The sequence below is a fragment of the Pelophylax lessonae genome, assembly GCF_965119305.1.
Source record: "Pelophylax lessonae genome assembly, chromosome: 2".
Lineage (NCBI taxonomy): Eukaryota > Metazoa > Chordata > Amphibia > Anura > Ranidae > Pelophylax > Pelophylax lessonae.
Window position 1 is genome coordinate 5,078,280 of NC_138769.1, and position 14,117 is coordinate 5,092,396.

General features: G+C 44.8%; 2 protein-coding genes across 2 annotated transcripts in view; both read right to left on the bottom strand.

Annotated features, from left to right (window-relative positions):
* Positions 1-14,117, bottom strand: part of LOC309547906 (uncharacterized protein) — a gene marked incomplete at its 3' end in the record, with an annotated part of 2,014,734 nt that overhangs the window by 1,803,315 nt on the left and 197,302 nt on the right. The gene's annotated exons all lie outside the window — the stretch shown is intronic.
* Positions 8,930-14,117, bottom strand: part of LOC309545806 (uncharacterized protein) — a 286,221-nt gene continuing 281,033 nt past the window's right edge. Inside the window, exon 4 of the mRNA XM_082245165.1 lies at positions 8,930-9,538. Coding sequence (XP_082101291.1) covers positions 9,345-9,538 — 194 coding nt within the window. The 3' untranslated portion in view covers positions 8,930-9,344. The remainder of the gene's footprint in view (positions 9,539-14,117) is intronic.

The window sequence follows — 14,117 nt, forward strand, 5'->3', positions numbered from 1 at the left end:
GTTAGAAGGACTGGAAGCTAGAGCCTGACCACCTTGCCCTGGCGACTTCATGATACTTTCTCCCTGATTGCCTATGCCTTACGCTGCTGCAGAGGTGGAGGGGGTTTTGTAGATCCTGCGGAACTCAAGACTTTGCATCCCCCTTCCCCCCCCTCCCCCCTCATTTCCCTGCACTACTGCTCCTGTGTTTGCCCGGCGGAGCGCCCTAGCTCCACAGATGGAACAGATTTTTCTGTTCTCTTCCTATGGATTTCCACCTGCCCATAGGCTTTGCTACCCAGCGATACACCTGTTGGTTTTCGCCCCCCTACACCCGCTCAGGCGTGTGTTTGTGCCCAACTCCCCTGTTGCCCCCTGCGACTTCTGTTGGACCTGGGCCCCCGGGCCCCCTTGCTTGTCCTAGTTGTATTTTGCTGTATTTTTGCTGACTATCCTGGGGGTCCCTGGCCTCCTGATCTTGCTCTTTACCAGTCGCATGTGGGCCTGTTCTGGTTGAGGCACTTGTTTGGGAACATGCCCGCACAAGTTGGGGTTGGTGCAGGGCAGGGAGGGGGGATTGGGGTATTACCATTGTTTACAGTTTATATTTGGTACAATCTCTATACTGTTTCTGTTCTATGCACATTGACCTCAAGTAATGACTGCCTGCTCTTTTGCTGCCGTTTATTAATGCTAGTGTATGACCGTGGACTTGTTAGTTCTGTGGCCTTATTGCCTGAGATCCTGGGAGCCTCCGCTCCACGCTCCGTATTACCCCTGCCATGGCCGCATTGAAATTGTTGACGTGGAATGTCAGGGATATGCGCGATAAGATTAAACGGACGGCTGTCTTTAATGTTTTACGCCGTGTCCGGGCTGACATTATAGTACTGGTGGAGACACATTTGGAGGGCCGAGTACAGCAGTCTCTCAAACGGCCCTGGGTTGGCTGGGTGCAGCACTCTGCATATAGCTCGCACTCCAGGGGTGTGGCGCTTCTGGTGGCCAAATCGGTACATTTCCAGCTCCTAGGATCTCAGGTTGACCCAATGGGTAGATATGTCTTTCTCAAAACGTCAGTCTATGGGGAATTGATGCTGCTGATGGCTTTCTATGTGCCCCCCCCTTACTCTGCTGTGGTTATAATGGAGGGATTGGCGTTTATGGCACAATGCCCGGGGGCCCCGGTGATCTGGCTGGGCGACTTTAACAATGTGATGGACTCGGGTCTGGATAGATCCGGTGGCGCCTCCCAGGCGCCGCCAGGGTCTTCCCCGACCAGGTTCTCCCGATTGTTGGAGAGCTTTGGTTTGGCCGACTCTTGGCGCAGCAAATACCCCGCTCAGCGTGCGTACTCCTGTTTCTCGGCTGCACACCATTCTATGTCACGCATTGATCTGATATTGTTGTCTCGAACCCTGCTCCCCAGGTTACTGGCGGCAGGCTTCGCCCCACGGACTCTGTCTGATCACTGCCCTTATTGGATACTGTTGTCCTTGCCCTGCAATAGACCTCCCCCGGCCTGGCGCCTGAATCCCACCTGGCTCCCCTTGGTGTCTGATGGGAACGACATTGAGGGGACCTGGACACAATTCTTTTCTGATAATGAGGGCACTGCCTCCCCGGCTGCAGTGTGGGAGGCATTTAAACTGTTCGCTAGATCCACTATGATTTCCAAAATCAAAGCTGTTAGAGCGCGGGCTGCTGAGGAGATCTCCAGGGCAACGACAAATCTAATTGAAGCTGATCAGGCCTTTATGGCGGACCCGACTCCGACACATGAATCCCAGTATAAATTGACCTCTAAAGTCCTTTCCCAACTTGAATATGAGAAGGCGAAATCTAAGATGTTTTTTCAGAAGCAGAATCTGTTTGCACATGGAGAGCGGGCGGGGAAACTCCTCGCATATTTAGTCCATTGTGAGGATAGGCCCCCGGTAGTTATTACTTTAAAGGATGACCTGGGTAATGAGATCACTGATCCTGCTGCGGTGACACAGTGTTTCCGATCATTTTTTAGTACACTTTACACCTCTAAGGCCCCCGCTGACTGCACTGACATGCATGACTTTCTGGACTCTATTGACTTTCCCACTTTGACACCCGACCAGTTGGCGACCCTCGAGGCACCCATTTCTGTGGAGGAGATTGCAGCAGCCGTGTCCAAGTTCCCTAGATCTAAGGCCCCCGGCCTAGACGGCCTCCCGATTGAATTCTTCTCCCAATATTCGGAACTCCTTTCTCCTAAATTATTGGCTTTGTTTCAATCTCTGTTCAAAGACGCAGCCCTGCCCCCTTCTATGCGGGAGGCGCTAATTGTGCTCATCCCCAAGCCGGGCAAGGACTTGCACGCCCCAGAGTCTTACCGTCCCATCTCTTTGCTCCCAGTAGACACTAAAATCCTTGCGAAAATTTTATCTCTCCGTCTTAACAAGGTGATCCTTTCACTCATACACTCGGACCAGGCCGGGTTCATGCCTGGGAGGAACACCTCATTTAATCTTCGCCGGTTATTCATGAATCTCCAGGCACAACACGACGGAATGGGTGGCAGGGTGGTGGTCTCCTTGGACACGGCTAAAGCATTCGACTCGGTAGAGTGGCCATTTCTATGGACCTGCCTGGACCGATACGGCTTTGGACCTAATTTTATTAAGTGGGTCAAACTTCTATATAGCGCCCCGGTAGCTAGGGTCCTGGCCAACGGCTGGCAGTCGACCGCCTTCCCTTTATCCCGTGGCACTCGACAGGGGTGCCCCCTCTCCCCCCTGCTGTATGCCCTGGCCGCGGAACCCGTGGCGATGGCCATTAGAGCACATCCCAGGATTCGTGGCCTACGTAAGGGACCGCTGGAGGAGAAAATCAGCATGTATGCTGATGACACTTTGTTATATTTGGGATTATCCACGACTGTTTCACTATTCACCGTCATCACTTTATATATACATATATATTCGATATATTATTTACTTATTTATTTATATATACTTTTTATACAACATTTTTTGAATTACACATGTAGACTAACATTCACAGCATCGGGGTGTTTTTTCCTGCAGCCAATTGCATTTGTATTGACATGTTTATATATACATGCTTTATATTTATATTTATTTTTGTATTTACATGTATTCAATCTTTCTAATGCATTTTTGGCTTTGCTATTTTTGACAATCCCAGACAAAAATTGATTGGTGCGCCATATGACATGCACTACTTAGCATTTTCATTTCACACATATTTTGGTACATGTTCATGTATGCACCTATACATGGATTTAGTATATTTCATACACATATCCATAGATGTGTTGCACATCTATTTTCACAATTAATTGATTAAAGGTGAGAGATTTTCACTCTCATTCTCATTTTCATTATTCGTGTCACGATTTTTATTCATTTACTTTGTTCTTTCACACATAAGTACTTTTCAATATTACTTGTTCCATGAAGCATGTCTTTATACTTAATGTCTACACAGGTAGAATTAGAAGATGATACCTCTATATGTATATATAAGTCTTAAACTTTTCATCTTCTCCTCCTGTGTTTATGTCATTTATGCCGTTTTGGATTCTTCCTTTTTGTCAACAATGTTTTTAACGTCACAACATTATTGGTATACATTATGCAAATAATATATATCTTTTATATTTTTTTTTCTCTTTTCATACACTGAATGTTTGCTGTCATGTTATCTTGCCTCATTATGAGGTATTTTTTGTGTACATCTTTATATCCCAGGTGCTGAATCACGGTCCAATCGGTCTCTCATTGCAAGATCATTGAGTCAATTATACAAAGGTGTAAGCAATTACATTAATCATCTAGAATATGTATAAGAAACCGATTCCCGTTATTCATCACTACGGTTATGAGTAAGCGGCCATGTGAGCCGTGAAACGCGTTAACCTGGATCATCTGTTCCCCGCACTGTCTGTATATCCATGATTTTGAAGAATAAACCACATCATTTGCTTTCATCTACCTGAGTGCGGTTTCACTATTTCTACTTGCAATTTTCCAGGTAGGGGGTGCCATGGTTGGGATTTGAACTGATGACACTTTTGCTGCTTTAAAATTGCATACGCCTGTGGATTAGCGCTAAACTACGGTCCCTAAACATCTCCATATAAGAAGCTTCCAGGTTACCAGCTTAGAATTATACAGGAGGAGCGGCGCTGGAAGTATCGCTCCCACTCTGACATTCACAGCAATGACTCATGTGTGGTGCGATTACTGTTTACACATGCATGCAGGACTTTCGTATGCATTCACATTTGCTCGTAAGCATGGGGGAGGGGGGGGGCAATTTGTTTTTATTTTTTAGACCCCCGATCTCTCCTCTGGCCTCCTAAGCAGCCTATCAGACACAGATCAACCGGATCGTCTGCTTCACCGACCACTAACCGGAATCCAGAAGTGACACCATCCTCGTCACATCCAACTTCTGGTGTCACGGAGAGGGAGGAACAGTGGCAGTTCCTCTCTGTGCAGTCCACAGCATACTGACAGTTAGAGCCGTTCCAGGCTCTCCGGTGGGAGAGGAAAGCCTCTGAAGCAGCCGTCCCATGTCTGGTAAAACCGGTCAGGCATACACACCATCCACCCCTCCTGCCAGCCCTTTTGGTGATGGGACCATGAACTATGGACATTTGGGAGATGTCTTCACCTGCATGAAAATTATGGCTTCAACGTTTCTATGAACTTACCAGATGGGATGAGTATACTCTCTGTAACAGATCAACCAGTACCCCGACCAGGTACCTCCGTTGACGGATGCTCCTAGTTCTTCCCAAGGGCTCCAAGCACTCCACCAGACACCGTAACCACCTCAGACCCCACGAACTGCTGCAGCTTGGTTGGAGTCTTGCCATCTTCTACCCACCCTGGACCTATGACAATGCTCCAGGTTCCAGTGGGGAAACCTCTCTTTTCCCAGAGAGTGAACCAGGAACAGGAACAAGCTCTTATAAGAGCTTAGTGATTATTCAAGGGAGTATGAAGAGCATAGCAATCCCTTTTAGCAGATTCCCCCAATAAGAGACAGGACTCTAGATTGAGGGTGAAGTAGAACTTTAGGTTTAATGGTACAACTGCTCTTTTATACAGTTTTCCCCCACAATGTTACCGCCCAGGTGGACCCTGAGGGGTGAGACAGTCGCTGGACAGGACTCCATCATTCCTTAAAACCAAGCCAGGTCTGTGCCAGATCAGAAGAAGACGCTGTCGCCTGATCTCCAGCAACTGCTTATAGAAGCTTGGGTCCTAGTTGCTATGCAGATCATGAACCCACTGTAACCTGAGTTAAGTAACTTTTAAGCATACTTTTACTTTGTATAGACCATAGTTTCTGTTTATTTGTTAGGCTTTTGCTTGGTATAGGTATATCTGTCAGTCTTGAATTGTATTCCCAATATTGTAATATTTTGTATGTACAGCATATTTTGTATAGTAAAAGCACATTTATACACTGCAGAGGTCTCAGCTTCCTTGTTTATACCGCAAAGTAACCTTACTAGATAAACGTAAGAAAAACAGGCAGGTACTTCCCTTTCAGGCCTGTTTATTAGGCAGCTGGTCAGAGATTCTGGTTGATGGCTTTTTTGCTATCTGTGGTGAGGAGACCCGGATGCTGCATGGAAGCCTCCATACTTTGACTTTGATCTGCTGGGTGAGCTTGCCTGTAACTGGGACTTTGCAATACTGCGTATGCTGAATGTTATTTCTAGAGGATTAAGTTATCTGATGAGAAGATTTAGTTGTGGTGTTTGAGCTGCCCCTGAAGAAAAAGCCAGTCATTTTTCTGTTTGGTAATAAAAAAAACGGATTTTAGGTTACTGAATTGTCTCCCAGAAGCCTGTTTACCCCTCTGATCCTGACAGAACCCTGCTCAAACTGAACCCAGGACAGGTCGGCTATCCCTAGTTCAGCATAGACCCACTGACTCAGGGGGTCAGACCAGAGGAGGAAGACAGAGATGACAGCAAACAAAAATAGATAAGTAATGCTCACCATTGGCCCCTGTAGTCTGATCTGACTTAGTTCTCCACATTGAAATCACTTGTTATCCAAGTAGTCAGTATATCCTCACACGGGGCACCATTAAATGTCCTGACAATGTGGACCACACCCATCTCCAGGAACAAAAGACTCAGTTTTTTGGTGATCAAAGCTTTATTTACCATTGTTAGTTTCTATTTCTACTATTTTACCTTATCTAAATAATATATTACCTAAATTCAGCATTCTCGGCCACGGCACAGGGAGTGCCATACATGTTACAATAAACTCGGTACAACACTCAGCCTTATTTCCTCTTTTCAGCTCTTTTAAACAGTTACATTACAGGATATACAGTTCAGGATATCATATGACATGGGGGTGTCACCTATCTATGATACAGTATCTCACAAAAGTAAGTACACCCCTCTCATTTTTTCAAATATTTTATTCTATCTTTTCATGTGACAACACTGAAGAAATGACACACTGCTACAATGTAAAGTAGTGAGTGTACAGCTTGTATAACAGTGTAAATTTTCTGTCCCCTCAAAATAACTCAACACACAGCCATTAATGTCTAAACCCCTGCCAACAAAAGTGAGTACACCCTAAAGCCCCGTACACACGCGTCGAAAATTGGCAGGGAATTTTCGGCCAACGTCCTATCTGCCGATTTTCGGCTTGTTAGTATGATGCTTCCGACAACCAACTCCGACTTTTCGGCCGAAAAAAATCTGGTGTGCAGACTATAAAATTTTTGTTGGCCGTCAACATAACGGCCGATTTTCGTGCAGTCAGTACAGATTTCGACAGGCAAAAATCTGATGAGCAAGACTGGGCATGCTCAGTGAAGAAAAAACACAAAGAAAACAAACCAACACATGACATCACTTCTGAAGTAGAATTTTGTTGGCCGAGAAAATTTGTGTGCAGTCTAGGCACATTCCTTCCAACCAACAAAACACAACTTGGACAAAAGTCAGACGATCGGCCGGCCGATAATCGTTGCGAGTGTACGAGGCATTAGTGAAAATGTCCAAAAAAGGGCCCAAAGTGTCAATATTTTGTGCTGCCACCATCATTTTCCAGCACTGCCGTAACCCTCTTGGGCATGGAGGTCACCAGAGCTTCACAGGTTGCCACTGGAGTCCTCTTCCACTCCTCCATGATGACATCACAGAGCTGGTGGATGTTAGAGACCATGCAATCCTCCACCTTCCATTTGAGGATGCCCCACAGATGCTCAATAGGGTTTAGGTCTGAAGACATGCTTGGCCAGTCCATCACCTTTACCCTCAGCTTCTTTAGCAAGGCAGTGGTCATCTTGGAGGTGTGTTTGGGGTCGTTATCATGTTAGAATACTGCCCTGCGGCCCAGTCTCCAAAGGGAGGGGATCATGCTCTGCTTTAGTATGTCACAGTACATGTTGGTATTCATGATTCCCTCAATGAACTGTAGCTCCCCAGTGCCAATAGCACTCATGCAGCCCCAGACCATGACACTCCCACCACCATGCTTGACTGTAGGCAACTAAGGCAAGACACACTTGTCTTTGTACTCCTCACCTGGTTGCTTCCACGCACACTTGACACTATCTAAACCAAATAAGTTTATTTTGGTCTAATAAGACCACAGGAGATGGTTCCAGTAATCCATGTCCTTAGTCTGCTTGTCTTCAGCAAACTGTTTGCGGGCTTTCTTGTACATCATCTTTAGAAGAGGCTTCCTTCTGGGACGACAGCCATGCAGACCAATTTGATGCAGTGTGCGGCGTATGGTCTGAGCACTGACAGGCTGACCCCCCCCACCCCTTCAACCTCTGCAGCAAAGCTGGCAGCACTTATTCAACTATTTCCCAAAGACAACCTCTGGATATGATGCTGAGCACGTGCACTCAACTTCTTTGGTCGATCATGGCAAAGCCTATTCTGAGTGGAACCTGTCCTGTTAAACCATTGTATGGTCTTGGCCACCATGCTGAAGCTAAGTTTCAGGGTCTTAGAAATCTTTGTATAGCCTAAGCCAGTGATGGCAAATCTTGGCACCCCAGATGTTTTGGAACTACATTTCCCATGATGCCCAGCTACACCACAGAGTGCATGAGCATCATGGTAAATGTAGTTATAAAACATCTGAGGTGCCAAGGTTCACCACCACTGGCCTAGGCCATCTTTATGTAGAGCAACAACTATTTTTTTCAGATTCTCAGAGAGTTCTTTGCCATGAGGTGCCATGTTGAACTTCCAGTGACCAGTATGAGAGAGTGAGAGCGATAACACCAAATTTAACACACCTGCTCCCCATTCACACCTGAGACCTTGTAACACTAACGAGTCACATGACACCGGGGAGGGAAAAAGGCTAATTGGGCCCAATTTGGACATGGTCACTTAGGGGTGTACTTACTTTTTTGCCAGTGGTTTAGACATTAATTGCTGTGTGTTGAGATATTTTGAGGGGACAGCAAATTTACGCTGTTATACAAGCTGTACACTCACTACTTTACATTGTAGCAAAGTCTCATTTCTTCAGTGTTGTCACATGAAAAGATAGAATAAAATATTTACAGAAATGTGGGGGGTGTACTAACTTTTGTCAGATACTGTATATTTTTAAATATGAACACATTAAACAATTTGGGATGTGCTTGTTTATCTCCCCAAAATACAGCCCCATGTGTGAACACATTACCTGAAACCCCACCTACAAATGTACTTACTAAGTGATTGCTTTATGTTCCTAATGATATTTACAGATACTTGTGGTTAAGCTAAGCCAGCAACTTCTCCATTTTCTATGCCAAACCATTTCCTGAATACAACATTTTTAAACCTTAAAGTAGTTCTCCAGCCCTAGTTTCATAAGCATTGCAAATAGCTGTAAATTATTAAATTCTGCAGAAAATCAATATTCAAAGAGATCAATATCCCATCAACCATATATGTGAAAACAATAAAAAGAGAAAATTGTTCTGATCTTCCCATTGAACGCAGATGATTATAAGTCAAGTAAATCAGCATAGGTAATGAGATTCCATCCCAGACTGGGAGGACACAGAATACATTATACATGAAATGACCAATAGGAGGGAGATTTGTAGTCCAGAAGCTAAGCAGTTAACTATTTTGGCTTTCACTAATATCCAAAGAAGGTAAAAGGTCCATTAGTTTCATAAGTTACTGGCGGGTCTTATAGTCATACAGTTGTTAATAAGTTTTATAAAGAGAAATTATCAATATGTGCTGGGAGAAGGTTAAGCAGCGGGTAACTATATATATATACAAAATGTCAGATAAATGTCTCTCATAGGATGAGGGTAAAGCCTTGCAAATCTACAAATCCAGCACAGAAGATGTTTCAGTTGCAGTCATCATAGTCAGTTGGTTCCATTTCCATCTCCACCTGATCCCTTCTCCTCCTCCTCCTCTCCCTCCGATTCCTCTCATTCTTCATCTTCCTCAGATCATTGAGTATAAAGATGAGGAGCACAGTGTAGAGGACAAAGACCGCACCGGATGACAGGAAGTGACCCCAACCTGATCGACGTTTTCCTAAATGGAGATAATGGGGTACAATGAGAGAGTTGTACAGAATAATATTATATATAAAACCCAGTCAGATCTTCAGTACAGCAATGTCAGTATAACAGGGCAGTCACACTGGTAACAGGGCAGAGATTCTGGTTGTCTTGATAAGGACGTAGCCGGCCATTTAATAACTCTTCCAGTAAACATGGAGAATAGAAGAAGGTCAGATTATCATCACACAATGACAGCGGGCCGGGTGAGAATATGACCATGTAAGAGAGTCACCAGCCATCACATCACCCCAACAAACACTGCCAATCAGAGTTGTAGAAAGTACTCGAAACCCATACTTGAGTAAAAGTACAAGTGCTCGATCAAAAAGTGACTTGAGTAGAAGTGGAAGTGCTCGATCAAAAAGTGACTTGAGTAGAAGTACTAAAGTATTCAACATTTTTTGTACTTAAGTATTGCAAGTAGTTTAAGTTTTGCTACTCAAGTACTGAAAGTAAAAGTACAAGTACTGTGTTATATAGTTATTAAAGAAAAAAGTCAAAAGTTTGAACATCATATTGTTTTTTATTATTTCAAATGCAGCTTTTATTTATACATACAGTAGCATTTATTTTTGTATGCGCTGATAATACACATGTTTTGAGCTTCATGAAACCTGCCATCTACTGTTCTGGCAGTGGTAATTTTTATAATAGTAACGAGTAACTATGCAGCACAAAAAAAAATATCAGAGTAGAAGTATTGAAATCATTGAAAAAATGTCGTGAAGTAAAAGTGGAAGTAGGAGAAAAAAAATTCTACTCTAGGAAAGTACAGATACCGCCTTTCCGTACTTAAGTACAGTAGTGAAGTAGTTCTACTTAGTTACTATACATCTCTGCTGCCAATAGTATATGAATAGTGTTGAGCGAACACGGACTGTATTATTCGTGTTCGTACCGAATAATTGGATTTTTTTTTACCCGAACACGGACCCGAAAACTTTACTGTATGTTCGGGTTTAAAATCCGTGTTCGGTCATTTTATTTCCTGTTTTGTATGTAATGGCGCGCTTTTAATGGTGGGCTTTCCACAGCCAATCAACAAGCGTTTAACTGGTGTGCCTTAAGCCATCCCAGCCATGCCTACTAATGTATTAGTAGCTGTGATTGGCCATCTGAAGCATGTGACCATGTCTTTATAAGTTCGAGAGACCCAGCGTGCCGCGTCATTCTGCTATAGTTTAGGGACAGAGCACACATCATACGTGCTGGCTGCTGATTAGGGACAGACAGTGATTCTGTGAAAAATTGTGTCCCAAAAGAATGCAGGGACAGGTCGGAGTGCAGGCAGGGAAAGTTATTAGAGCATTTTAGGGCCAGGCTGGAGATTAGGCAGGGTCAGTCTTCTACATCGATTTTGCTTTGTGGGGGGTGGTGCAGTGAACGATCTTATTGAGCATATTAGGGACAGGCTGGAGATTAGGCAGGGACAGTATACATCGATTTTGCTGTGTGGGGGCTGGTGCAGTGAACAATCTTTTTGCCCTCACTTGAGCCCACTGAGGAGGAGGAGGAGAAGGGAGAAAAAAAAATCTATTTTTATCAGTCAGTTGTGTGCAGCGTTCATCAGCTATATTTTACTACAAGTTAAAAGGGATTTTTTTTTCCCCCCTTCATAGCCTTTTTGCAGCAGTGCTGACTGTGACATAAGACACTGCTGTGTTCACATGTGTAACGCTCCTGCGTTTTCTGAACAATGTGGATTTGCAGCTGCAGAATTACTCCACTCAGTAGTCATGTAGAGAAACGCTGAGATACCAATCCCAACTCCCAAGACTCATCACTGTGGATAGTCTCTGATTCAGCATACAAATATACACACTCAATAAGATGTTCCTGGAGTGATCTATGTATATAGTAGTATAGTGGTGATAGGCTGAAGAGACAGGTTTAAGTAGAGACAATAGTTGACAGACACTTGAGAGGAATGTTCTTGAGAATGAGATGGTAACAGGTAGGATGCAGATAGGTTAGCAATCATGTATGGTAGTAGATGATAGGATAGCAGATGACATACAGGAGAGACTAACCCAGTGCAAGGATAGATGCCAGGAGGCTCAAGAGCTAGCAATCTAGATAGTGCAGATGACAGTAACAGTCCTTAGTATACAGAGCTAGTTAGTGCAAGCTTTAGTATGAAGGTTTATGGAGGATTCCCCTGCGGGGTACCCATCACTAGTAGCAAGCAGCAGTAGAGAGGCTCGGTATGAGCGGGTGATCCGGTAGCGGGATACAGGGATCAGCAGCGAGGTTTCCGACAGCGAGGCATGCCTGCAAGCATGTGAGCTTCAAGGCAGGTTATGCGGCGTTGAACGAACAATGTTAGTGAGATCGCCGGTGGTTAAAATAGCCGCTCCTGCGGCGCTCAATGATGACAGCATCGGTCTTAAAGGTGTATGCGCACCTTACCAAAAGAGAATGGTGGGGCGCATACACTAAGGAAAGTGGAATTAGGGTACCAAAGGTACCAGAACATTACAGTACCCCCCCCCCTTAAGGCCGGCTCCTGAAGGCCTCTGGAGCTGGTTTTTCCGGGTATTTTGCGTGAAAATTGCGAATTAGTCTAGGGGCATGTATGTCAGAGGTATTTAGCCAGGTGTCGTCTTGGGGCCCATAGTTCTTCCATCGGACTAGATATTGGAGTCTTCTTCTGTGGATACGAGAATCCAGAATCTCTTTTATCTCATATTCTTCTCCACCTTCAACTTGTACAGGAGGAGGAGGTGGGATAGTAGGCCTTATTCCTTGGTCAGGAACATGGGGCTTCAGTAGCGACACATGGAAGATGGGATGTATTTTGAGGTCTGTTGGTAATGTGAGCTGTACTGCAGCTTTTCCAATAAGTTTCCTGATTGGGAAAGGTCCCAAGAACAGAGGCCCAAGCTTTTTGCTAGGGATCTTTAATCTTAAGTTTTTTGTTGAGAGCCAAACGAGGTCCCCGATAGTATACTGAGGAGAAGGTCTTCTACGAAGATCATAGTACTTCTTTTGTTGACTATGAGCGTGTGAGATGGTAGTATTAAAGCGGAGTTCCGGGCACAGAAACGTTTTTTCACTGAACATACCCCCGGGACAGTCAGGGCTAGCACATTCCACAATGGCTAGCCTCTGATCTGTCCCGGTTAGCACTTACCTTTTAGAAGAAATACTAACTTAGAAAATTTCTTCCACAGCGTTTCCATCTCTGTTGTGGGCAGCTGAAGACGGCGCGGTCCTCTTCTCTGTCTTCTTCCACGTCTTCGTGTCCCAGAATGCACTGCACCGGCCCCTCTTGTCACTTCCGGTGTGGCGCCGCATTCCTAAACAGCTTCTGGGCATGCCCAGAAGCTGTTTAGCAGGGGAATGCGGCGTCGCCCGGAAATTACGAGCGGGGCCGGTGCCGTCGCATTGATTCCTGGGAGCTATGACGTTTAGCTCCCAGGAATCATCGCGAGGCAGGAAGTGACGGGGAGAGCCTCGGCGCTGGAGGAGGAAGTACCCTGAGGTGAGTATTTACGATCGTCAATTACAAGGTGAGTTTTTAAAAAAAAAAATCTAACTATCCAATTCCTTTTCAGGTTAGGCTGAACTAGCGGACGGGCACAAAAAAAAAATATCGTTTTTGTGCCCGGAACTCCGCTTTAAGTAAACCCAGAGAGTCCTTTATTTGGGTAAGATAGTCTGAGGCTACTGGGTTATTTGAAGGAAGGATGCGTGGTGGAAGAATAGTGGGATGAAACCCATAGTTCAAGTAGAACGGACTCTATTTGGTCGTACTGTGGGTTGCGTTGTTGTAGGCAAATTCTGCCAGAGGGAGGAGATCCACTCAATCATCCTATTGGTATGATGTGTAACAACGTAAATATTGCTCGATGCACTGGTTGACTCTTTCAGTCTGTCCGTTGGTCTGAGGAAGGTAGGGAGAAGTGAGCTTCCACTCAATTCGTAGTATGTGACATAGTTCTTGCCAGAACTTGGAGATGAATTGTGATCCACGGTCAGACAAAAGAGTTTTCGGAATACCATGTAACTTAAAGACATGTTTCATCAGTAGTTCCGCTGTTTGTTTGGACGAAGGTAGTCTGCGAATAGCAACGAAATGTGCCATTTTTGTCAGATGGTCCACTGACACCAAGATGGTATTAAATCCTTTGGAAGGAGGTAGTTCTACTATAAAGTCCAAGGACACAACTTCCCATGGAGTCTGGGGTATTGGTAGACTGCATAGTAGACCGGATGGTTTTGTAGTGTCTATTTTGGACCTGGCACAGACGTTGCATGAAGAGACGAATTTCTGTATAGATGTTTTCATGTCAGGCCACCAGAACTGCCTGGTAAGCAAATTAAGGGTTTTTGTCATGCCCATGTGTCCTGCCATAGGCACATCATGCGACAATTCCAAGATCTTGGTGCGCATGGTAGGGGGTATGTAAAGTTTGTCGTTGTAGTAGAGGAAGCCTTCTGCATCAGTACTTAGTTGTGGTGGGGGTGAATCCAAACCTATACTGTGCAGAACCTCTTCCTTCAAGGAACGGACAACCCCAATAATACGCTTGTAGGGTATTATAGGA